Raw genomic sequence first — 26,214 nt, 5'->3', positions numbered from 1 at the left:
ACTAATGTCAGTTTTCTGCACATGTTCACTGGAGTCTTCTGTGACAAACTTCTTTTTCTTTTGTACCGTACATTTTCTGTATGTACTCACAAAGCCATATAATGTTGAAATAGAATGTTCTTTTATTAAATCTGGACTACTTTTTCTAGACTTTTTCTTTAACTGTGCAGTTGTGAATTTTTTTTTTCCATTTTCACAATAATGTGCTCATGTAGTGTTTTCTTTTATATACCGGTGTATATATTTTTCCTGGTTTTAATTTTAACACTTATTGTCGATCCTGTTTTCTTTTAATAACTAATGCACTTTTATCTATTAACAACTTAATTTCCTGTTTTTTAGTGACCAAATAATGCACTTTTTATGTACTTTGATGTATAATAATAATAATGTCTTGCTTTAATGTGATGGGTACATCTTATAACAATGAGTGTTCTCTGCATACCCCTAGATGTTCCAGGATGTAAGGTGGATTGGTCATTCCCAGCCTCAGCATTGCTCCATCCGGAATCTGCTCCACCAATCTCCATAGTAACGTGGGCAGATCTGTTCCGATGTCTCTGCCATAAGCTCCCGTGTCTTCACTGGTCAACCAGATCTCACACACGCCCTCTAAAAGCAAATAAACACAAAAACAGGAACTGAAACAAAAATGCGTTCAAAGATAAATGACTTAATATCTCCAAGTAATTTTTCCCATTTGGGAATTCATGAGAGAAACTCACATTTATCTGAGCTATGGGAAGAACAGAAACTCAAATCTGAGGACTACTCATTATGTACAGCATTCTTGGGCATTTTATGCTTCCCTGCTTACGAAACCAGCACACATTGATTTAACTAAAAATGTCTAACATGAAAAACACATTATAATCAGTACAAAACAACAACAAAAAAGAAAAACTGAATATTTATTTTCATGAAAAATGCTGTACTACAAAAGGCTGAATTGTTTAGGTTTATTCTTGAGTAAGGCTGTAACGACTATCAAACTACTCGGATACTCGTGATCTGCTCCCAAAAATTCAAGCAATATGCGATGTACAGGATCACTGATTCACAAGGTTTATAAAAATAAATAAATAATAGTAGAATACAATTAGTATAACACAATTTAGGCACCAATGTATTTATTACTCTAGAATGCAGAATAATAATAACTAACCGGTGTCTACAAGTTAAGAAAAAAAGCAGAATCCACAGCGCTACTGTCACCGGAAATAAACAAATCTTCAGAATAAAGTGTCAGGGAAGCTTCCCCTTTTCAAAGAAAAGCTGTCAAGTGTTTTTTTGTAGTAAAAAAAAATGAGACTGAAGTTCCGTTTAGTGACAAAAGTTCTGAAAAAGCAAATTTGCTTTAACCCCTTAACATTCTTTTGACTACGGCAACCCTGCAAGTGATAATGCAATTAACGTAATTCCAGCGGATTCTGGAGTAGAGAACAGCAGCTTTGCACCGATATGCAATGCTTTAGAACGTAAACTGTTGCATATCGCTGCAAAGCAGCTATGAAAAATGGCTTTTCTGAGTTGATGAGGAGTCACTAAACGGGCAACTACTTGTTACCACTTTTATACTTTTACTTATTTTAGTTTAGTTTTATTGCTCTTATACCTATATTTTTTTACTCTGTTTTAGAGAGTTTGATCATTTTATGTTTTTATGACTATTTATTACTCAATTACTTTTCCAATTTCTATTGAATGTATTGGGTATTTTAAGGAGCAATGGATGGATATGCAAGTTCCCTCGGGATTAATAAAGTAATCTATCTATCTATCTATCTATCTATCTATCTATCTATCTATCTATCTATCTATCTATCTATCTATCTATCTATCTATCTATCTATCTATCTATCTATCTATCTATCTATCTATCTATCTATCTATCTATCTATCTATCTATCTATCTATCTATCTATCTATCTATCCCTTATAGATCTTTAAATAAATACATGTATCATTGCTTCTAACATGCTCTTTTTTCCCCCATTGTGACAATTTATATGCAATTATGAAACCACATTTGTCCATATAGGACATTTTTCATAAAATGATGGGACATGAATGCATATACTGATTATCTCTTTATTTTTAAAATGAATAAACACATTAGCGGAATAATTTCTCTGATGATTCAATGCAAACTGTGCAAAGATTCTAATAATGAGGAAACATATTTTGAAGCATTTCAAAATGATAGAAGTCTTGCTCACGTTCTAAGAGGCCGAAGCATTTTGTATGTTTTTTTTTTCTTAATGGCTCTCCAAAAGTCCTGAAGAAAAAGTTCAAACCGAACATCAGAATGGGGAAGAATTGGGGGAGGAGGGTTGTAGAGGGTAGAGTAGTGTGTGTGTGTGCGTGGGGGGGGGGGGGGGGGGGGGGGGGGGGGGGGTGCTGTGGTTGCGCGGTGATCTCGGGGTGCCGGGGCTGGCTTGTGGAGACGGGGCGCTGGCTAGGTGGTGGGCGGCTCATGGGTTCTCTGCCTCGGTGTCCGGCGCCCGGTGGCCCCCATGGCTGCCGCCTGGTACGGCCAAGCACGCCTGTCCTGTGCGCCCCCCCCTCCAGGGCTGCTTCGGTCCCGTCGCCTGGGGCGCTCCTGGCCTGGGGCGCTCCTGGCCTGGGGTCCCCCCCCCTCCCTCTCCTGGTCTGGCTGGTTGGGCTGAGTAGGATCTGGTTCCCCTCATGAACACACGGTTCACTATGGCAGCATGCATGCATCTCCACCCCCACGTGCACGTGCACATCACCACACTGCTCCCTGTCTGCTTCATCCCTCCTCCTAACCCACGGTGTATTGATGGACAGAGGTCTTCCGCTCTTCTTCGTGTCAAAATATCACCTTTGATATAATATTTGTCTTTCCAGAGAGTAATTGTTACACAGCTAAAAATAATAACTTATTTAAATCAGTGCTTGTGTCCCCCACATTCTCCACCTGTCTTCCTTTTACCCCCCCCCCCCCCCCCCCCCCCCCCGTTCTTCCCCTCGCCCTCCCAACACACTAAAAGTAACAAAGAAATGAAAAATCAAAAAATATCAAAAAGGGGTTTACACAAATTTACACTCTGGTTTTTCGAAGTTACATAACCTTTTTTTGTGATTGTAAAACCTGTCCAACACAAAAGGCCTATAGCTCTAATCTGTTTGCTCAGTTGTTGGAAAGAACAAGTAAAAAAAAGTGCATCTACAGAAATGTTAATGAGAAAGAAAAAAAAAAGTTTATTGTACTTGAAAATGAGTTCACTGCACTTAAATAGCCTCTGCAGATCTCAACCCAATAGAGCGGAAGATCGCTGGTTAGGTAGGTCGGCCGATCGATACAAAGATACAAACAAAAGTACACAAACATACACACATGAACAATTGTGTCTCATTATAACACATAAAAAGCTGCTGTGGAAATACAGATTTTAATGATGGTGTCATAGTAATTGGAAAAGGTTACATTTATTTGTGTGTGATTCTTTCTGCTGTTAATTCTATAAGAAAAAACTGTTTTTTTAAAGCATCACAAAGATTCAATAGTAGAGGGCAACAAAAGTACTTGTGTATGACTTTTAACACTACTATAAAAGCAGCTCGTCTTAGTTTGTATGAGAGATATTAGGGCCCTCTCAAAGCCAAGTCAAGGCTCTCGACTGCATCGGCAGCATCCTGGCAGGATTCATTTTGACACCCAGCACGGCAACACTGTGGTTTTTAAATTAACTGGGTTTAGCCATGACAATTTTAGAATGATGCTTTGTTAATCCAAGGACATGTCTGCATTCAACTGGTCAAAAAAGTGAATTGCTTTCTCCAAAACCAAAATTCTCAAGATGCTTGCAACAAAATAATGCTCGTGATGGAGGCTTGGGTATAATCTAGTGTAACCTTTTGCGACTTTTGTGTTAATTATGTTTGAAGGAGAATAATGCTTTGGAATCACTCAAGGCTACAGAGAGACATACATTTCCAAACAACCTTTATAGGATGCACTGCAATTTACACATTGGCCTCTTGTTTCCTTTTTACTGCAATCATCAATGGTGGTGTTGTTGGCCAGGAATACAGGGAGGGCAGATATCAGAAAGCGTCTGCTTGAGCCTCCAATTGACTATCAGGTTCAAGAGTGCTTTGCACAGATATTGAGCTGATGTAGAATGAAGCTTTGTAGAGACACTTCTTTGAATACAAGTTATAGACTGTAAGGACAAACATTTGCAACTTACTATACAATTATGTATTCACAATTATTATGAACAGGAGTATGAAAGGCTCATTAGGTTTATAGATGGATGTCCTTGTGTCTCTGTTTGGTTTAAACATTCTTCACCTCCATAGAACCATCTGATTCTATCAAATCAGATCCAAACGAAGTTTGGGATCCATAAAGTTCCATGAAAACTAGATTTTCTTTAACAAGCAGCAAATAGAAGGTTTTTTTATTCTACTAGAAAAACAACATAATTGCAAAGGACCAGAGGTCATTGTTTTTAGAAATATTTGAACTAAGTTGTGTTTAGGGGTTTTGTTATCTTGTTGGTTATTTTGACGTTTTGATCCGTCCATTTTTAAAATAACACATAGGTTGGGGCTGGGGGAGGGGGAGGGGTTCCGATTACACTCTTGCTCAGTCGTCAGGCCGACTGTATGTCACCCTATTGTGGTGGATGCATTAAGGCCTGTTCACAGCCAGTCATCTCAAAATGTGATATTTTAAGTTAAAAGTAAAAATCCTCCGCTCTGCTTGAATTATTTTTGCTGGAGGGAGATCTGCCCATGAGTTTTATAAGAGCAGTGACTTCCAACAGAGTAGTGCAGCAAGTAATGCAAATCTATTTTGTGTAACTTAATTTTACTATATAATTTGTTTTCATGAGCCATGTCTTCCAGTTTAATTTGAATTAGTTGTATTAATCAGAAAATTACTCAGAAGACGTCTAGCTGACCTCTGATGTCTGAAGATGTTCAAAAGATGCCAGAAATGTCGAATAGAACTCGATTGTAGAAACCTAACAAAACAAAGCCAACAAGTGTATGAAAAAAAAGAATATTTTATCAGAAGTCAAGAGAAAATGACAATAGAAAAATAAAACAGGCAGAGCTAATGCAAAATCTTTCCCCAGAAGTTTAGAGCAAATTCAGAAGTAAAAAAGAATTCAAGTTATTTTAGTTTTTTTCCATTTATCGTTCAAAATAGTAGAAAATGGTTGAATAATAAAAAAGGAATTGACTATTTGAACATAAGTACAAAAATACGTGCAGCCAGTGCTGACATTTTTTCTTGGCCACACTTTTCTTGAATGCTGAAAATACTTGGCCCAATAGTCCCACTAAAAATTTTCATTGTGTCACTTGATAACATTCCTGTTATTACAATACCCCTTAAAATACGTGCCAGCAACAACAAAACTATGTGTGAACAACATAAACTTCCATCAGTTTTTGCACTGGTTGCACTAAAAATACGTGTGAATAACATTAGCCAAATAAAAAAAAAAAAAAACTCTTCCCTTAAGAGTTTTACATTTTACTTCATAAATACTGTGCTTAATGCTTGACTTCTGGCTCTGCATTCATGACAAAGCGGTTCAATACCTTATGTGAGGCCTGGATTAATGGAGGTTTGGGGAACACATAAAAACCACCCTGCTCAACCACTGTTACTCTGTTAAATAATTACGACTACCTTTATTGTGCTCGTTCCTACATTTATGCATATTATCGAGCGAATGAAGTTATAACGGGCTAAAGAATGATTACAATTCTCAAACTTTCATTAAATTCTAAAATTCTTTTACATTGAAAAACCGTAAATTCAAGCTAGCATGCCAATATTAGCTTAAGCATTAACATGCTACTTTTTATCTGCTCCATTCATACAAAAATAACTTTTACAGAGATACACACCAAGCCATACATTTTACATTAGATTTAAGGCAGCTAAAAATAATCTAAAACAAAAAAATAGTGCTGGCTTCTTAGAGTCAGTCTTTGTTACTTAAGACTGTCTTTAAAAAATGTCACACATTTTGATGAATTCAGGTGGTTTGCTGACCTCCAATGTGTCCAAAAAGATAAATGTACTTATTTTGTCCGTAAACTGGTTGACATTTAAAAACTAAAAGCTTTTATTAAAGGCAGATAAAACCACTGAAATGAATAATCAAAGACAGCTATATTTACATGTTTCAATGAATTATTAGATACCTGTATCAAAATACATGTTTTGTCTTAAAGGGATTCATATTTATCAATAGTGTCAGATGAAATCACAGCCACTAATTTCTTTTTGACATGAAACACACACATACATACACTTCAAATTATAACTAAGCAATGCTTTTTTATTTTACAGCAGCACTGACTAGAGGGGCTCTCTGACCTTCATCCACATTAGCTTTTTTCCCCTGTCCTCCCTCATCAACTGCTCCCCCTGGCTGTCCTCTTCAAGAGTATAAAGCCTCCCCACTTAGCACTAAGCAGCAAAAGTGTCTACAGGGCAGATGTCAGCAAAGAAATGTGATGTTAAATTCAGGGAAAGAAAAAAAGATCCCAGTTTGTGGCAAAGTTAAACTAAGAAAGTAGAGGGGACAAACAAAGAAACACGGGACAAAACAAATGTTTTATGGTTAATATTCAGTAACTATTTTGACAAATGAACGTTCATTAGAATATAACTGAATCCCCTGACATAATATGTGTTGGAAACAACAACTATTTTTCATTTTATAATTAGGTGACAATTGGTTGATAATTGGTTGCACCATTCCAAACATGACCAGCAACAAAGAAAGATTTTTCCTTCACACTACAGTTCAGCAGATTCCAGATTTCCAATTTCAAACAGAAAACACATTTAGGAAAAACAAAATCTTAAGGTAAATGATACACTTTCAGTCTCCAGCAAGGCTCTCCAGTGCCAAAACAGACACAGACGTATCCAAGATATTCACAAACAAGTCCTGCACAAACACCACACACTTAAGTTAACTGCTGTAATTAGCTACTTTAATTTGGAGCAATGATGGTTGATGTGGTGCGTGGGAGTCTTGGCAGGTAACACTGTCTTCGCAGATTAATCCAACATGCAGATTATTTATAGAGACATCCTCTCTCAGGCAAGTGAACTTAGTGGTGTGTGTGTGTGTGTGTACCGCTATGTGTTATGTAGTCTGGTAAAATCATCAGTACTGCTGGAACCCCAAAGAGCATTGTTTCCATTTCCTGCTTACATTCCAGACGTTAGGAGGTCAAACGAGGCATAAACTGGTTTCAATTCTGAAGTTGGAAAAAACATATCAAATTGCGTGTTTCTTTAGGTAAAATTGTCTGAAGGCTTGAAATTAATTGTAATTCATATAACAATGACAACTTTCTTCATCCACTAGCGAAAACAACAGATAGTACTGAGCAAAGAACGTAATAAGAAAAGTTGCGGACATTCTGTGACAAGTCAAGGAAATGTATCTAGTCTACCAACTCAGAGATTTATGGACACGTTATTAAGTTACTATAGGTGGCTTAATTGTGCTCATGTACCACAGTGAGACCTCTAATTCATATAGGACCTGGCTTTACCTTTTTAACAAAGACTGTGTTTCAATCATTATATTAGAAGAAATTGAGGATTTCTGTTCCTAGTTGATGCAAACGGTTTAATTTCTTTCTTTCTTCAAAAACGTTGTTTTTGAGGGAAATTTCTTGTTACCAAAGTGTCTAAGTCCAGAAGCTTTGGCAGAGACTTGAGTGTTTAGGCTCCTCATTTGAGAAATCAGCTTTTAGGTTCAGTATGAGACAATGAAACAAAGGTTGTGTCTGAGTTAATTCACTACGCTCTACTGAAGCCTTGTTTCTATTAAGCGGTACGGTCAAGACCAGTGTGGTATTTTGAGCGTTGCCGTTATGAAAGGGACACATTAAGCCAGACCGAATTCTTAGGTCCCTGTTAGTTGTAGGTCCATAGAAAAATGGAACGGACCTGTTAGGGTGGAGCTACTGTTGAAACCCGTTGGTTGGCTGAAGGTCATTATGGCAAAAGAAAGTAGCTGTACACGTCTTCGCCACCTGCAATCTTCTCTTAAACAACATAAAATGCTTTGTATATATGAGGTACCAAAGGCCAAGCGTAAAAAATGAGCTGCTGGATGACCTCCATTGTTGCTGTAGTTAAATTCTCTCTGCATGCGCCATGACGGTGAGTGGAAACGCTCACCTGGATTGCCTGGACCATTTTAAACCGAACCGTACTACTGAGTGGAAACGAGGCTTTGGTGCACTATGTCGGGCTTTCACTGTTTTGTAGAGCTGCCCAGATCTAAAATTTCCAAATGAAGTGTATGGAAAATTTCCCAGAACTCTGCAAAAAACTAGTGTCCAATAATCACAAAATTACTGAATACAGACCACAATGCATTGCATTGCATTTGAACAATTTTGTAATTTAAAAAAAAAGTTATTATTTTTTTAATTTTCCTTTTACAAATCAGCTAAGTTTTCAAAAATAGTCTTCATAAAATGTTTGTATTTATTAGGTTTTCACTCAAATTAAAAAATTGTGTGACATAATTTTTGCCATTAAGAAAAATTGATTAAGGTGTCCGAAATAATTAAAATCCAGGGCATTGTATAGTCTACACTGTATAGTCTTTTAAGGGTTAAGGAGTCGGAAGGGAATTTGGACATAGCTGAAGTCAACCGTTTATTTTGAAAGTTTTTTTAGCAGCTGATTCATGTATTTTAACTCTCTCCTTAACTTTTACATTTGTTTTTATTTTGTAGTTGCATTTTGTCCGTTGGCTGCTTTGGCTCTGTTGACATTTGCCCTGTTCTGTGGCACTTGTATAAGACAGAGGTCACAGGAACACAGGTGATACTGAAAGTGATCAAACATGACTAAAACAAAATATTGTCTGTGTTGCCTCTCCAGTGCTCATAAATAAAATCATCCCCGAAATATGAAACAGTTGCATCCTTTTCCAAGCCTCGTTAGCATTTCCGTTCACCCAACACCGCATTATGCACGAGTAAACTTGAAACGATTACCAATTTTAACTAATAAAAAATATATTATATCTTACAATTTTACCTAATAAGTAGCCTTTGACAGCAGGACATGCCTTCATATCTAAAAAGAAGCTCCTGATATGAAGCAGACAACCTGATGTGACAAGTAAAAGGGGGTGTGACCCACAGAGGCAGAGGAAATCAAAATTCACTTAAAATGATTTATGCCTTGCAGATCTTGAAGCAATACACATAACCACAAACACAGTCTGACTTCCACGAAAACATACAGTAAAATAATCCTACATTTAAAAGTAAATTTATATCAACTGTCAAAAAGTAAGGGTCATGGCGCAGACACATATGCACACATATTCCCAATTATTTCAATGAGTAAACAGCCCCTCACCTAAATAGACACAGCAATGCACATAAAGCACAACTACTATTGTGTTATTAATCAAAGCTAATAAGGTCTAACTTCTTTCAATTCAAGGCTGTTGACCTAATTTGAGTGCTATGCCAGTGTGTTGCGTCCATGACCGTACTGGCACTAATTTGATAAATAATAATAATATTATGTGGTCAGTATTTATGCTAATGTATTCATGAGCCACCAGCAGGCATCGTGTTCATGTTTGTTAATTCATCTCGTGTATGGGTCTGCGGGTGTGAGTGTGTGTGTTCAGAGAAAATGGTTTCCTGCATTAAAGCCCGGGTGAACTCTGCACTTTGCTAGTGTACATGTGTTAATTAAGTTAGTGATAGCTAATGTAATAACATGAATGTATTCATGAAGCACTGTACTGCAGAACATTAGCCTATTATGTAAATATTTGTATATTTTTTATAAGAATATATATATTTATATGGGTCATTCAAAGCTTTGGAGAATGACTGTAGTTAATCCAATAAGTAAGGAAAGGCACAACTTTTCTAGCTTTCCACCAGACAAATAAGACAGTATTGGTGTGTTTAACACTTTTTGATTCCTTAAATTGTATCATTGCTGCAGCTCGTTAAAGACAATACAACAATTTAACAGCAGTTGTTCAACAGAAAGCCCCTCTGTTGTTTTTTGTTTTTCTGTTACAACAGTTCTTTTTTTCTCTCTCAAATTACTACCTAATTGCCTATTGTACCAACTTATGTATAAGTACATAGTAATTCTAGGAACAAGCTTCCTCAACGACCAAGAAGGAAACAGCTCAGATTCAACAAAATATTAGGATTAGAAAATGCTTTTTTTTTTTTAAAAAGCAAATCACTTGGTGAGTAGAAGATTTTCTGAAATTCTAGCCAATGTCTCAACATTTTTATCCCCCATATAAATGGATATATGTTGTTCACCATTCGCCATTTCCCATCAGGGGTCCCCACAGAAAATCTGCTTTCACGGATCCACAAACTCGGTTTGGAAGATATTTCTGCGCAGGATGCCCTTCCTGACACAACCATGTAGTTTTTATCTGAGCAGGGGAGAACTGTTGTGGCTACATAGTTAGGCAGTAGCATGAAGGGTCTCGCCCAAGGAACCACACTGGATGAAGCTCATTTGGGGAAACGAACTCTGGTTTCGCATGGGCCAGTCCTGCGTGCAGCCAACTGAGCCATCCAGCTGCCGTATGAATGGATGTATGTTCTGCAAGCAGTCTTTCATGTACTGTTACATGCTTTTAAATGCCTTTGTGACTCTGAGCATCCTGTAGTAGTTGAGAGCAAGTTTGTCTCTGTGTGATAAGTGTGCACTTCTTTTGCACAACTTGCCTTTTTAAAATGAGGAAATTAGGCAATCAAGAGTGTAGTTTGTGTGGGCATCCTACGGAAAAGTAGGCATGACTTGCAGACTCCGTGCATGCAGCATTTGCTCCCGGTCAGTAAGGAGCTAGTACTTGCACCTTGCCGGCGACTAAAGTGTGGCATCAGGGCACAGTATGACAGCATCCCCCTTGTGTTATGAGTGTGTAACTTACAAGCTTCAGGATATACTCACCACACGCACGGCAATCCTATGTGCCATTCTCATGACATCCCTTGAGATGGCCGTATGAGCCTCAAGGGAACTGCAAGACACACCTGCCCCCCCTTAAGATACTGACGTTCCTGTCTGAGATCCAAGACAACCTAAAAACCCACAGCATGCCACTAAGGCCTTAGTTTTTGGTGAACACTGGCCTGTAGTTCCTATTTTAAGTACATTTATGCTATGTTGAACTGATTCACAGGCATTTTGTGTAAGTTCAGTGGTGCTTATTTTTGGATTTTTAAGGGTGAAATGAAACCCACTTTCTATCAAAAATCCATGTGTCCCCCTCTTTCTGTTTGGATCAGAACATATGGTAAAAAAAAAAAAAAAAAAAAAAATAGAAGAGAGAGAGCTAGAATGTCACTGTTCCAAAAACTGTTGCTGCTTTGAAAAGTTGTCTGTGCTAATAAATGCAACCAAACACTCTGCAAGGATTGGAATTCACTAAAACCATTGTGAAGAGGTTAGAAAATGTGAGCTGATCTAACATATTCACAATTCTGTGTTTGGCTGTGCAAAGAGAATTAATTACAGCAAAATAAAGTCTTTTTGACTATTAGATTACTTTGATTATTTCCCAAAGGATAAAACATGAAACATCTTACAGCGTTACGGCAAAGGTAATATTGATTTTAAAAAAACTATTTATGAATGAAAGGGACCAGAGAGAAGGGAAAATAAAACTGCTTTCCCCTTTTTTCTTTGTGGTTCTACATTAGTAAGCAATTAAAAACAGGAAAAAGTAACTACACATTGTCAAAAAATATAATTTTATTCAATAATTTAAATCGTAATAAATAACTTAATTTCCCATAATATTACATACATGTACAAATCATATAAATAATGCATGTGATCACACATTAAGAAACGGAGAGTCTAAAAAATGTGTGAAGTAACTTAAAAAAATACTTTGATGCATCCATTAAACAGCTACACTCAAAAGGCTTCAAACAGCATGAAGCAAATCAGTGAATGGAGGTTTGCAGTTATGTTATAAAAGCTTTCTGGGACGGGACACCGCAAATGAAAACGACATACAAAATAGTTTTAACTATTTTCAAAATTAAATTACACAAAAATGTAAATTTATGTTGCTGTAACAACCCTGTAATATTTGTTAATTGGATGAAACTGAAATCCACTCGAGTGTTGGGTCTATAATTTCACCTGTGCACAGATTTCTTGTGATTGAAGGAGTGTTAAAACCATGTCAGAACATGGCTGACGACAGCTCACCACCTCGAAACCCGTCAGCCAGACAATTACCATTTGCCAAATACAGTAAAGATTACAGTTCCTGACAAATTATGAATATTGTATCTGATAGTTCAACCTACTAGACAAGGACCTTTCATGAAATTTGAGCCCTGATCACGCTTTGCAACCCTGGTTGAAAGGAATCAGGCAGCGTGTGTTCTGCAGAGTGACAGATGTGGTCAGAGGCTGTCCAGTCGAGCAGAAACACTCAAAAACTTCTTAAGCTGAAAACCTGAGGTGACAGAATCTTTGGGTACAGAGATATCTATGTGGACAGTCTCAAACAGGCAGCAATACTTGATTCCTGTATTTATGTGCATGGAACTTAATATCTCATTTCACCAAGGACACAACTAATTTACTGATCTATTAAAGACCCACTTCAAAGAAACTCGTGTTTTTGGTGTTATTTACATGTTCTTGTGGCATTTTCTGATGATGGGGGACATATAAAAAGAAAATTATGTTTAAATTACATTTCTGAGTTTTTATTTATTCAAATTGCTGTGAACAAGGATCAGAACAAAAAATGCTGTTTTAAAAAGCTTGCAGTTGTTATGAAAAATCGAAAAAAAAAAAAAAAAAAAAATCGGTGGGCCACAAGCTCCCAGCTCCGCTCTATTCCAATGCATCCATTTGCAGACAAATAGATCCATGTACGTCTTTGTTTTACTCGTCTGAGCCGGAGTCTTGCTCCAAGCTGTACAACTAGATAGCTCCAATAGTGCTCACCATTTTTGTTGCACTGATAATGTTAGGTTAGGGGTGTGAGGGGCTGTAAGCCTGTACACAAAGGGATGATGGGAAGTGTTGGCGGAATGACACTGACCCAACGGTCCCGCCCACAACTCATGGGCTAATTTCAAATGAACTACTGTCGCTACTACTGTCACTCTGCAATGTGGTGCAGCGGTAGGGCGGTCGACTCTTGATCGTAAGATTGCAGGTTCGATTCCCGCCTTGCACACCCATGTGCCGAAGTGTCCTTGGGCAAGACACTGAACCCCACCTTGCCTCTGGTGGGAGGTTGGCGCCAGTGTTTGGCAGCGGAGCCGCCATCAGTGTGTGAATGTGTGTGTGAATGTGTGTGTGCATGGGTGAATGGGACTGTGACTGTAAAGCGCTTTGGGCCTTCGTAAGAAGGTAGAAAGCGCTATATAAGTATACGCCATTTACCATTTACCATTTAGAAAACAACACAGGATTTTGATTGTGGGTATAAAATGCATAAACATAATTAAAAGACTATTCAGAATGCTTTTACAATATATCAAAATATAAATGGAGTGGGACAGTAATAAAAAAATATATATTTATTTTTTAAGGATAGTATCTTATTGTGCACAAAACTCTATTTTCGTTAAAAGGCGACAAGTTTTTGTTTGAAACTGTGAGTTCCAAACACAAAAGCTTCAGCACAACCCACAGCAACAAGCCAGTTTCAGTCAGGAAACTTCGAGGGTGTATTTACTAGAGTACAACCAAATCCTTCCATCATTTGCATAATATCTCTCAGAGGTGTCAGTTTGTGTGCATGCATAACTGTGCATGTGCATCAGCTGTCTTCCCCGTAGCCCTTTCATGTCACCCAACACCAGGGGCCCATGGCTGTGGCCATGGGTGGTCCACTATGTGAGAACTGCTTCCTGCAGGGGGTGTGAAGAGACCCCCCGATGGTTTTAAAAATATATATCACGGAGAGATAAACATACACACACAAACACACAAGAGTCCTAGAGAGAGCTGCAAATCATACTGAGAGAATGTGGGAGTTTGATTTTCTGGCTACAAACAAGACAGGTTTGCAAAATAAGCCATTTCTCCCCTCATGTCCATCATTGCTAAAAATACAATCATTATGCGTGACCTAAAAGTCCGAGGATTTAGTTCATCACTTCAACAACCGAACTACGAATCGGTCACTTTAAATACCATAGAACAGGATGTATCTCTATTTGACATTTTGTCTCGAGGCCAGTCTGAAACCTCCTCTAAATTGGGCGGCAGTTTAGCTCAGGCGGTAGAGCAGGTCGTCCAACAACCGAAGGGTCGGCGGACCGATCCCCGCTCTCCCCAGCCAGCTGTCGCCCCACGACGGCTCGTCTGCAGCTCACTGCTCCCCCAGGGGATGGGTCAAAATGCGGAGAAGAATTTCCCCATTGCGGGTTGAATAAAATATCAATAATTTATTTATTTCATTTTACTATGATTTTTCGGGATTAAAAATAAACAACTACCGTATGTACAGACCATTGACTGTACATTGGGAGAGTGTGACGTCACTCTTTAAAAATGACTTACTTTAAGCTCCAATCAAATTTAGTCAACTCAGTAGCCATGTTTTCGTGATACTGGCGCCGCCATCTAGAGGTAGTCAACATCAGTAAGCAGTGATTGGTGGAGTCAGTCTGAGTCAACATTTCTATGTCAACATCTCCTGCCAATCAAGAGTGAGATTGGTGGAAGTCCACACCCTTATCCCTTGAAAGTGTGCTCCGGAGAGTTTGTCAAATTTTCAAAATGAGACCATACACTTTTATTAAGGCATCTGATTGGCCAGTTTTTAAATTGAATAAGTTTCACTACAGAAATTATATCATGAAGGAAAATTAGGATTAGCAAGAACATATTAAAATAGGTAGCAAATCAAGAATGGTTATTCTGACAATTATAATGACTGAGTAATAGCGGTTTAATTCTCAATAGAAGTCTATGGGATTTTGGCTTTTTGTAGCTAGTGGGTACCTCCTAATTGGAACACCAGGGGGAAGAGTCACTCAGTCCAGTTCTCTTATACAGTCAGTGATATAAAATAAATGAGCTAACCCAAATAAAAAGTCTACTAAGAAAACAAAAAAGAGTGGTACATTTCTTTTAAAGGGCCAATATCATGCTATTCCTCCTACGCCTTTCAGAGGAAACTATATCAATATATAGTGGGGCAAAAAAGTAGTCAGCCACCAATTGTGCAAGTTCTACCACATAAAAAGATAAAAGAGGCCTGTCATTTTCATTATAGGTATACCTAACTATAACTATGAGAGACAAAATGAAAAAATAACATGTCTGATATTTAAAGAATTTATTTGTAAATTATGGTGGAGAATAAGTATGTGGTCACCTACAAACAAGCAAGATTTCTGGCTCTGACAGACCTGTAACTTCTTCTGTAAGAAGATCCTCTGACCTCCACACGTTACCTGTATTAATGGCTCCTATTTGAACTGGTTATCTATATAAAAGACACCTGTCCACAACCTCAAACAGTCACACTCCAAACTTCACTAAACATGAAGTTCCAAAGAGCTGTCTAAGGACACCAGAAACACAATTGTTGACCTGGACCAGAGTGGGAAGACAGAATCTTCAACAAGTAAGCACCCTGGTGTGAAGAAATCAACAGAAAATCAACTGGATTTTTTTTCTCAATTTGTCTCTAGGATGGAAATTACAGGCTTCACTCAAAATACTGCTTTGGGATTGAACATTATAATATCCTCAAAAGCTCAAAAAGTTAATTTTGCATGACCTAGGCCCTTTAGTTCTCAAATAAGCTGTTTTCACCCGATCTTCTGCAGTGGAGGTTTTTTAATACTAAAAAAATAAATGATGAACATTTCTGTAAAGGAGAGGATTACAGTGAAAGAAATGGAGCCGCTCTTGCCACATTTTGGGGAACATTTCATTTTTCTTTTATCTGCCCTTTACCAGGCTTCCCCTTTATTCCTTTTCTTTTTTGGATAATGAGTTGTGTAATATAGATGTTCAGTTCAAGATAATTACAGATAGACAAACTAGCCAGGATGTGTGAGTTTTGTTAGTGTACAAGTAATACATCTAAATGTGTTGAAATAAAGGTTTCAGTAAATAATCGATCATTAAACTAAAAGTAGAAGAAAAAAAGTTACCTTGTATGTCTTCTGTGGAATACAAATGAAGTGTGTCTTGTGTTCAAATGGTTAAAAACTTCAACAACAAAAAAATAAAAAATAAAAATCTGTTTCTGTGTTTGTTACAGACCCACTCTGATAATTTTTATATCTATTTTAAAGGGCCTATATTATGCTAAATCAACTTTTGGGGGATTTTGAGTGTATTGTTCATTACTCACAAAAATAACCCCAAACTGGTATTTTGTTCCATTCACATTGTGACATCACAAAGTGGGGAACAGCCCCTTCCAGGAAGAGTCTGCGCTGTCAGCACCGCCCCCAGACTAACACACACACCCACTTTCCATGGGGAGCTAGGAGATTGGCTATATGCTTTCATTTTATATGCAAAATATGCACATCCATCTTTGCAAAAGTTTGGATGTTGTTTGTTTTTGTGGGCAAAACGCAGACGCGCTGTGGAGGCCGGCTCTAGGTTGACGCCATGGATTGGGAAAGGCGGGGCCTCAGTGACCGTGTTCGTCTCACTTCTGGGTGGGAAAAGGAGCGTGTTAAAATAACTTGTAGGTCATAAAAAAAGTGTGTTCTTTAGTGTTTCAAAGGTAATAGATTATCATATATATGGCTATAGTTTATTTTCTGCAACGGTTAACCCTTGTGCTATCTTAGATGACCCCACCCTTACATTGACGTGTTCTCCCTACCATGACAAAGGTGGATAAAGGTGGAAAGATTTCATGTAATCCATGGACACCAGTGAAGATCACAAATCATTGAAGAAAAAAAGTTCAGAGCATTGTCTAGTGGGTCTAGATGACCCAACTCCCAATGTTAAAGTGCCTAGGACAGCACAAGGGGTTAAGAAAAACATGATATTAATATTGATATTAAAAGTGTTACCGGTGGTGTTTCAGTTATTGTTATGCCTTTTTTAGCCAAAAGACCAAAAAGAAAGTTGTTTTTTAGGACAAAATTTCTACAGAGTGGCAGTAGTTTATTGGCGTTATGAGCAGGGCTGTTGGTGCAGAGCCTCCCAACCCTATTTCAGATATTTTAACCCTGTAAAACCCAGTACATCAAATAATTGACAGAAAATCTGTGTGTGTGTGGGGGGGGGGATGTAAGAAGATTTTTTTTTAATCTTTAGATGAAACCCACACTGAAACATTTTTTGATATATAACATTTGCATGATAATCAAATATTTTTGATTATGATACATTGGGAGATTTGGTAAGTTTTTGGTCACAACAATTTTAGTTTACAATGCTAAAACATTGACATGAGTGTTCAGGGAAAAACATTTTTTACCCAATGTCTCAAATTTAATACACATTTTTAATGTCTTTTTTTGCAATAGAATAGCTAATATTTTTTGCATTCTTTCAACACAGCAAGTACTCATGTAAAAAAGTTATGTAAAAGAGTTATTTTCACCATAAATCTTAAAAATTAGCTAAACTTTTGTCCGCCAAAAATGTTCTTCAGATTTCATGGAGGCAGCTATTTTGAAATAAGTTGAAAAAGCCCCTCTACTGCCCCTAGTGGAACGATAATTTACTACAGGGCAAAAAAGTTTGGATTATGATATTGAGATTGGTGTCTCAGAAATAAACGTGTTAAATATGATACGATTTAACACAGGTTAATTGTAAAATGCAGTCAGGTCACTGCATATTATACTTCTGGACTCAAAGACCCAATGATGTTCAGATTCTGTAGACATGGCCAAACCACCACCACCATTCTGTATTTGGTTGTTTTAGTGTATTTGGTTTTCACCAAACAAGTGGCAGGACATCCAATATATAATATAATGATTGGTTAATATTAACTTGTCAGCCTTACAGACAGGAGGGGATCTTGGGAAAAAAAAGGATCGGCTACAGAGGAAGAAGTGTGTTTTTACCTTTATACAAGTATACTCCATAAATGTCCACAAAGTAAAATGATCCTATTGAATGTAAACGGAAGGTTTCTCTTTCATGGCTTTGCCAGGAAACTCAAAGTAATAAAACCTTTTAAAAAGAATACAAATTAAGCCCATTAATCTCATTCTCTGCATTTCAAGTCTGGACTTCAAAGCACTTCAGGATCTCAGCAACTTGGGAGTTTTTCCTCCTGTTTCTTTTTGCTCTTGTGTGTGCTCTGCACCTCATGAGTCATTTTGAATTTGTAGTCTACAAATAAAATTGTTGTTTCAATTCAGTTTAATTGCTAAAGGCGTCACAACTTAAAGTTTGTCAATAACCTCTTCAGAAAGAAGAGTGCGGTCCACTCCTTTCTTTTTAAAAGGGCACTGACTCATCACATATTTTAAAAAAACTTGATAGAATTAAGAAAAGAAAAAACAAGTTAAAACAAACAACTGGGTAAATAAAGGATTAAGTTCACAGAGCAAAGTTAAGGTGCTCACTTCAATTTAGATTATAAATTCAAAGGCTTTTAGGTCAACAGTCCAGCCTGACCCAGATGTTAATTGAATAAGTCCAGTTGCTTTATTTTTGGTTGTTTATCTCCTTATGCTTTTTTTTAATTAGAAAATATATGCATTTTGTAGGCTTCAAAAAAGTGTTAGTCAGTTTCCAATCTTCTGTGTCTAACATCAAGAAGTAGTTTTCTACAATAAACTGTACAGATGTGCCCTGTGCTCAGGCTGGAAAGGTAAACAGATTTGTGTTTTTGTGAGAACTAAAAAAACAAATGTGAGTTTGAGGATTTGGGGTATAATCGTTTTAAAAGACTCAAATCATCTCTCGGTATGTTTGTGAGCCTGAAAATGTGTTTGCGTGAAGCAATCCAGACAATAACAAGGCTCGGGAGCTGATCACACGGTCCCGGAGTTAATCTAAATCTCATACTGCCACCTATTGATCTGCTGGGGAACTTCTGGACCCCCAACCCACACACACACAAACACGCATACACACGCATACAGCATTGTGCAACAGCAAAAATATAGAAACTGCCTCTGATGGGGTGAGGAGACCAAAAAGGAGAAAAAGACTAAACTGGGAGGCAAAGCAGAAGAAGTAGTGCTGAACATCAGAGAAGAAAAAGACAAATGATTCAATGATGGCAGGAAATTAAAGTACAAAGGATCAGTTTAAAGTTACGCTAACTTTTAAATATCTTTTTATCAAAGAATCAGCTGTTTTAATGTCCTAAGTTTGTTACATTTCTTGGTTTTTTAGTGCTTGACACCAAAGCAGAAAAGAAGTGTCAAAAAATGCAGGTGGGGGGTAAATTTCCCCCCATATAAGCACAAAACTAACAGACTAAAGGGCAGTTTGCCCTTAAAGGACGCAGGAGCAGCAGACAGTTCGTGCGCATTGAGGCTAAATGATGGTAAAAAGATTTAAACTATTGTGATGAAGCAAAGTGGAACACAGAGAGGAGGGGTGTGGACAAGTTCACAGAGGACAGAGCAGATGGTGTCTGCTGGACTTACACAATAGTGCGCACACATTCACACGGGCGCACACAAACACAACACACTGGTGACATAATAACAGCATGCCAGGTGTGCAGTTGGTGGCCTGCAGTCTGGCATTGACTGTGAGCTGTGCATTTGTGTGTGTGTGTGCGCGTGTGTGTGTGCTCTCTTTGTATAAAGGGGCCCCCTATTCTCTACTGTCTGCTGCCAGCTTGGCACTAAATCACAGGGCAAGACAGCACACACGCACAAATACACACACACACAACCCCGTGTTGTCCTTTGTCGAGCCACAGAAGAAAACTAAAAGATGTCAAACTAGAATACAGAGCAGGACATCACGTATGGCAGTAGTTTAGTTGGACTTTAAGTGCTAAATGTGGATCAAAAACTGAGACAAGAAAAGAACTCCCCTCCTCTTTTATTTAAAGTCTCAGAGCTTTTTAACTTGTCAAATAGAGAGCACTCACAAGGACACACACACACACACACACACAACATCTTGACCATACATAATGAGTGGAGGGTGAATGGTGGTAGAGGTTGCAGCCGGGGCGCCCCAACCTTTCCTGAAGACCCCGCCTCAGGAAACATGTGCACACTCACCAGCTGAAGCTGCTGCTACCGTTTTAAATCCTGATCATGTCATTATACACAAAGAATGTGCACTGGGATAAAAATCCAACTCACAAGGTGGATGTCCCACCAGTGTTGGGATTGTAACATTTACATTTGAAAATCTCTAAAAGGGGAGCAAATTGTCTACTCACAACCCGCCTGAACAATTTTAAGGCACGTTGTTTTCACATCCTTATCAGACTTTTTTTGTAGCAGGAATCAAATCCAGACACTTTTCTGTGTCTCCACCGTCACACAGCAGAGATGAATGAAGGAGTCATTGCAACATAATGAAAAAGCAGGAGATTTCCTTTTGGATTATTAAACGACATTTTGCTCCATCCTGGGCAGGCGGCTTATAATCCCTACTTGGAACTGTTTTGCTGTTGTGATGACATAAACGCTAAAGCATTTGATGATGTGATCTGAACTATTGTTGACTTAAAGAAGCTGAGAAAAACCAAGTCCAGTCTGTCTGTGGGATCCTGTTTTTCAGGATAAAGAACTTAAATTTGTCTACACATATGTGTGTTTGAACCTCAGCAGCTTTGTTTTTTCTAAAAAGATAAAGAAGATCTGTTATAAAAGCATTCCAAGCGCTCTTTTAATTATGATTATACTGTTTTTTTGGCCAACATAATAATTGGAAGAAAAAAAAAAGTTGTTTTTTCTAGGACATGGTTTCCTCAGAGTGGTAGCAGTTCATAAAAAAAGTTTTGGCTGGGACTGTTGGCGCAGAGCAACCCCGCCCCCTCTCCCCTCCCCATGGCCCCGTGGCCCGCCCTGTGTATTTTCTGTATTACAAATAAACTCTTTTTCAAAAGCAATTTTTTCGTCTGCTCCTGTTTCCCAATGATTTGAATACAGAAATACTCAAAAATGCAGTTTGAGCTTAATTTTCTTAACATATGTCTTTCATCGTGAGAGAAATGCCACAAAAACATGGCAAAAACACCCAAAACAAGTTTTTCATCTGAGTGGGTCCTTCAACGTCCCTTTTTTTTTAACTTATAATATTTCAGCACTTTGTCTCCCTTCAGTACCTTTCCTTTGAATCCTAAACAAATAGCTTCAATAGGTGAACTGAAAATGCTCCTTTTGTTTCCTACAGAACTGAACTTTCACGACATCGCCGCCTTCCCTCTTCTCTAGTGACGGCCAGTAGGCCCCATGGGGTTCACCGACCTTTCTTATGATCTAATTTAAGCTGCGATTCAAAGGCCATAAACTTTATTTGAACATCCAGCCTCAGTGATCTACTCAGCCACAGAGGATTAATGCCGTCAAACTTTGGTAGGACCATGTGTCACGTAACAGCAGCAGCAGAGGTAAAGCGAGGCTGACACCTGTCACAGATGTTGGAGCTAGCCCTACATACCCGTCTATCTGTGGCTATTTGTCGTGTGTCATCCTGCTGGAGCTGAGAAACTAGGCAGTGTCATTTCTGCTAATCTCTGTGTTCACCCCCGATGCCAGCAGTCACCTAAATATGGGGAAAAAAAGGAGGAAGATGTCTGAGGGCATTCATACGTATTTTTGCCTGCAGTGCATAAAAACATGAAGGAAATATGCTTTTGTGGCGTGAAACATGCCGTCAGCTTAGCGGCGCAAAAGAAGCAGACATGATGTTTGAATTCTGACCTCACTGCAAATTCAGATTTGAAATCATTCTTAGAGTTAAAACGATGCGGCGGGTTTGTTTTGCTTTCCGTTGTCAACTCCTGCTTAACAATTAAGGCTGAACTGAAAACAAGTCTGTTCACTGCCAGATTACAGGTTCTACCGTTTCTTTCTGACATGTTCAGTCAAACTGCATACCTCCGTCATGACAGCTGACAGGTTAAGGAAGAGCTTCAAGTGGTTTTCTGGAACCAGAATGAATTGGATCCTGTTTTTTTAGCGGGCCATTTCAAAAGCACACAACAGACAGGTTAAAGTCACAAGGTGTCGCCACAGCAAAAACACAGTCCTCTTTATGCAGACCGGACCGCTGCTTCTGTCTGACTGTCTCCTTGGCCGCCTTTTCTGTCTCTTTGGCAGAACCCCAGATATTTGCAGGTCAGTTACAGAAATAATTTAATGTGTTTGTACTGTAGCGGCTCCTTTTTTTTTTTACTTAACCTCTGTGTAATCAGACAATGACTTAGAGTTACGTTATTATCCAGGAAAAACGGACATTTGTGGGATTTTTATGTTGGGTGTCGTGAGGGTTGAGGGTATTCTGCGTATTGTATGACTTTGTTTCGAACAGTTTTAAGCCTGTAAAACACTTTGTGTTTCTGCTGTATGAGAATTGCTATATAAATAAAGTTTGATTTGTTTTGATTTTTTGTTTCCATTTATTGAAGACAAAGAGGGGCAAAACTACAGTTTGGCGCACAGGTGAAGCTATGGAAATTATGAAGACAACATTGGCAACAGTGTTGCTTCACTGAAAAAAGAAAAAAAAATGAAGCGGTAAAAACCGCACAACCTCCCATCACACATAAACATTCAAGATTTTTACCATTTATGGACTTCACAGGTCCAGAAGTGGTTGACTAAAACATCAGCCACAGTGCAATAAAATAAAAATGTACACAAAGTTATTCCAAAACAAGCCTAAACCAAGTTGTGATCCAAACTTTAATCAATATCAGTTCATACACAAAGAATGAGGGGAAAAATGTCTGACTTACAAACTGAGACGACATAAGGAAAGTCAAATGATTGGAGCAAAGAGCCATATTCTAAGCCGTGCATTTAGGAAGAAATATCCATTTACAGAGAGGCTGTTATACCACCTGAATGAGACCAATAGTGGAGAAAGTCCTGCAGAGATGAACCTAGCCCTTTTGGAAAACAGGTAAGTTCCCCATCAGATTACCCTCACTGGGTTCTTCCACCATTTTCTTAACTAACATTTAATTATAGTCAGAAATTCCACAATTTGCCTGACTCCAACCGTCAAATCCTGTGCCCGCTTATATTCTCACATGATCCAAAGTAAGATTTTTTTAGATTTGTGCTGACAAAAAGCTACACAGCAGTCCAACTCTGTTGACCCCAAAGTGTGGTCCTGGAATAAGAATCAAAGCAGCACTGGATTGAAATATACATTATGACACTGAGCAAGCTGATCCACTGCCAAAATATGGGCCATAACTAATTCAAAAGGTTGTCCAAAGGTCAACTAACAACCAAGGCAGTGTTCTGCATTCTTCAACAGATTTACTATAATATTTTACATCCAAAATGAGCGTTACGGATGCCAAAGCAGAGCCAAAATTATGCAAAAACTGCAATACAAACTTAACATTTTCTGTATGCAAGCACTTTTAAAGTGTGGTTACTAATGATGGAGCAGAGGAAACAAACAGACGAATGATATCCGTGTTAAACTGGAGTTACATTACTATAATCTATGCGCACCTCAATGAGGAATTAAATACATTCATTTTTATAAGTTTTTTTTTTTAACTCCCCAGTGCATTTTGTGATCCAAACACGTTCAACTACACATATGGATAGCTGGAGTCTTCACCCATGCACTCATGCACACCCACAACCTTGTCATTTTCAATGACATCCGCAGCTTCCATTACCTGCATGCATTAAATTAAAAAAAACTCTCTGATGTTAAGAATTATACATTCGTACTTTGAATAATTCAGATTACTTTAAAAGCTGAGCACTCGCACTCTCCTTTCCCAAACGCAATGTGAGCTATTTACCCCAAATCACATTTGAATAAACCCCATAAATCCTTCAAAGGGTCCCTCAGATAAACCAATCAACACCCCCAAACCCCACCAAACACACACAGGCTAATCAAAATGAGGAATTCAGAATTCCATATTATTCTTATTTCAAACAAGTCAGATAGTAAATCAAATTGCAGGATCCATCTGTAAAGACGAAGTTGAACTGACAAAAATGTAGCATAGCTGTCCTCCTATAACGTCATTTTAAACCCAACAAAAATATTTGATTGGGAAAACTGTTTGCCTTTTTATTCCTAAACGAGGGAGATGAATATTTGTTTAAGAGAGGAGAAATATATTACATTTGACAGACAAAATATCCATTAGATGGCCAGAAGTTGGAAGCCAATTTATTCCTGAGATGAAACCTGCTTATCACACTCACCGTTGTGTGTGTTTGCGTGCATTCCGCAGTGTGTAAGCATGAGAAACCATCTAAACTGGGTTGCCAGAGTCTCCAATAAAAAACAGAACTATTACGCTCAGGCTTTAGTGTGACTGAAAGGAGGTGAAGGTGGAACCAAATGTTTATCTCAACATCCATCTGCTTCAGTGTTATTTCAAGGCGTTTTATGTTATTATTGGAACATTGGACGGTCAGTTGTACAGCCGAATGCAAACCTGAGAGCAGAACTTTATATTTTTACTACAGCCTCACATTTATTTGGACTTAAACCCCATCTATGACCAAAAACAAATACATGTTCCCACTCTGTTTCCCTGAACTCTACAGGTCATATGAAGGTTTGTCTCAACTGCCCTTACAGCAGTGGTCCCCAACCATCGGGCCGCAGACCGGTCCGTGGTGGGTCATTTGGTACTGGGCAGCACAGAAATAATACATAACTTACTTTACTTCTGGTTTATTTATATCTGAATCTGAAAGATGTTTTATTTTGAAAAATTGCCCGATTCTCTGTTCCATCCGTCTGTCACCATTAATGCAGGCCAAGGCGCTCTTCTCGGTCACATGATAGGTTACCGCTAAAACAAAACCCAGGAGTTAGCAAAATGAGTAAAAAACAAACATCTTTGGAAAGTTTCTTTGCTGAGGGGAAAACGCCCAGCCAGGAGATGGAAGAAGAGCCTTCTACTTCCAAAAAAAGAAAGTTACATGTAATAGACAGTACTTCCTTTTTCCACCACGAGTGTGGGAAGGGGAGAGGATGATGAGACCTGTGCGATGTTCTATCCATGCCTGTCAAAATTAAAGCTTGGGGTTTGTGTTGTCACGTATTTGTTCTTCCTTTTGCATGGCGTTGCTACAGTAATCCTCCGCCAACATCTTAAAGGCCGATCCGTGAAATAGAAAAATGTGCAAAAAGGTTATGGAAAAAAAAAAGACTTTGTGTGACATCATACCGGGCCGTGGAGCTAAAAAGGTTGGGGACCACTGCCTTACATGGTGGATCGTCTTGGGGCAAACAATAGATGCACATTTCTTTCTATGGGCATGCTGCGGGCGACAGGACGTAGCGCAAACTTATACAACGTGCAAAGGTAAGTAAGGGTGAAGTAGGTGAGACTCAGGTGCATCATAGGGATTTTTATGTTTTATAATCCTCCCAAAATCCTGTGCATTGTGCAGGGAACTCATTGGTGCTGTTTAAGTGACAGCAGCCTGTCAGGTAGAATTTAGAAAATCGAACAGTCAGAGCAAAGTTTTTGAAGGCCACCTACAGACATCCTACGGCAGGCATGTCCAAAGTCCGGCCCGCGAGTTTAAAGTTTTGTTTTCATTAACCAGCGATGGAAGCACAGACGTGTCCAACACTGCTCATGTTTTTGAGAGGAGTGGACAATTTCTCTGTGCGCCCTGATGACGCACCAGACCACCAGCAGACGGAGCTCATTGAGCTGCAGTGTGGCGTGGAGTGACTCAGGCGACACCAACAGCTCCCTCTTGTCAACTTTTAGCGCCCGCTGGATAAAGGCAGCTTTCAACAGATCCCCAACATTCGCTAAGAAAACGCTGAGCTAGTTTAGTTCAACATAATTGTGTGAGAAAACAGTTTCTGTTATGAACTTTAATAAGAACTGCGTGAGGACAAGACTAAGGGACTCTCAGTTGTGGGACATCTTGTGCTTCAAAACAACAGTCTTTGAGATGGAATCAAGATCTCAATATCACAATCACATTAGTGCAGGGAAGTTATATGTTCACTCTTCTCTGGTAAATCAATTCTAAAATCACAATATTTCTGTGTCTTTGTGATTAAAACTACAGTGGTTTGTATTGAAAAAG

At 38.5% G+C, this 26,214-nt stretch overlaps 1 protein-coding gene across 2 annotated transcripts in view; it reads right to left on the bottom strand.

The window, feature by feature from the left end:
* The window catches only part of cdkal1 (CDK5 regulatory subunit associated protein 1-like 1), a 252,726-nt gene that overhangs the window by 116,621 nt on the left and 109,891 nt on the right, over positions 1–26,214 (bottom strand). For both annotated transcript variants that reach the window (XM_023963817.2, XM_023963818.2), the window contains exon 9: positions 446–612. In XM_023963817.2, the coding sequence (XP_023819585.1) occupies positions 446–612 (167 nt within the window). The remainder of the gene's footprint in view (positions 1–445; positions 613–26,214) is intronic.

This window comes from Oryzias latipes, chromosome 16 (assembly GCF_053564925.1).
Source record: "Oryzias latipes strain Hd-rR chromosome 16, Olatipes_Hd-rR_3.1".
Classification (NCBI taxonomy): domain Eukaryota; kingdom Metazoa; phylum Chordata; class Actinopteri; order Beloniformes; family Adrianichthyidae; genus Oryzias; species Oryzias latipes.
Note: the sequence above shows the minus strand (reverse complement) of the source record. Positions and strands in the feature narration are given on the sequence as shown.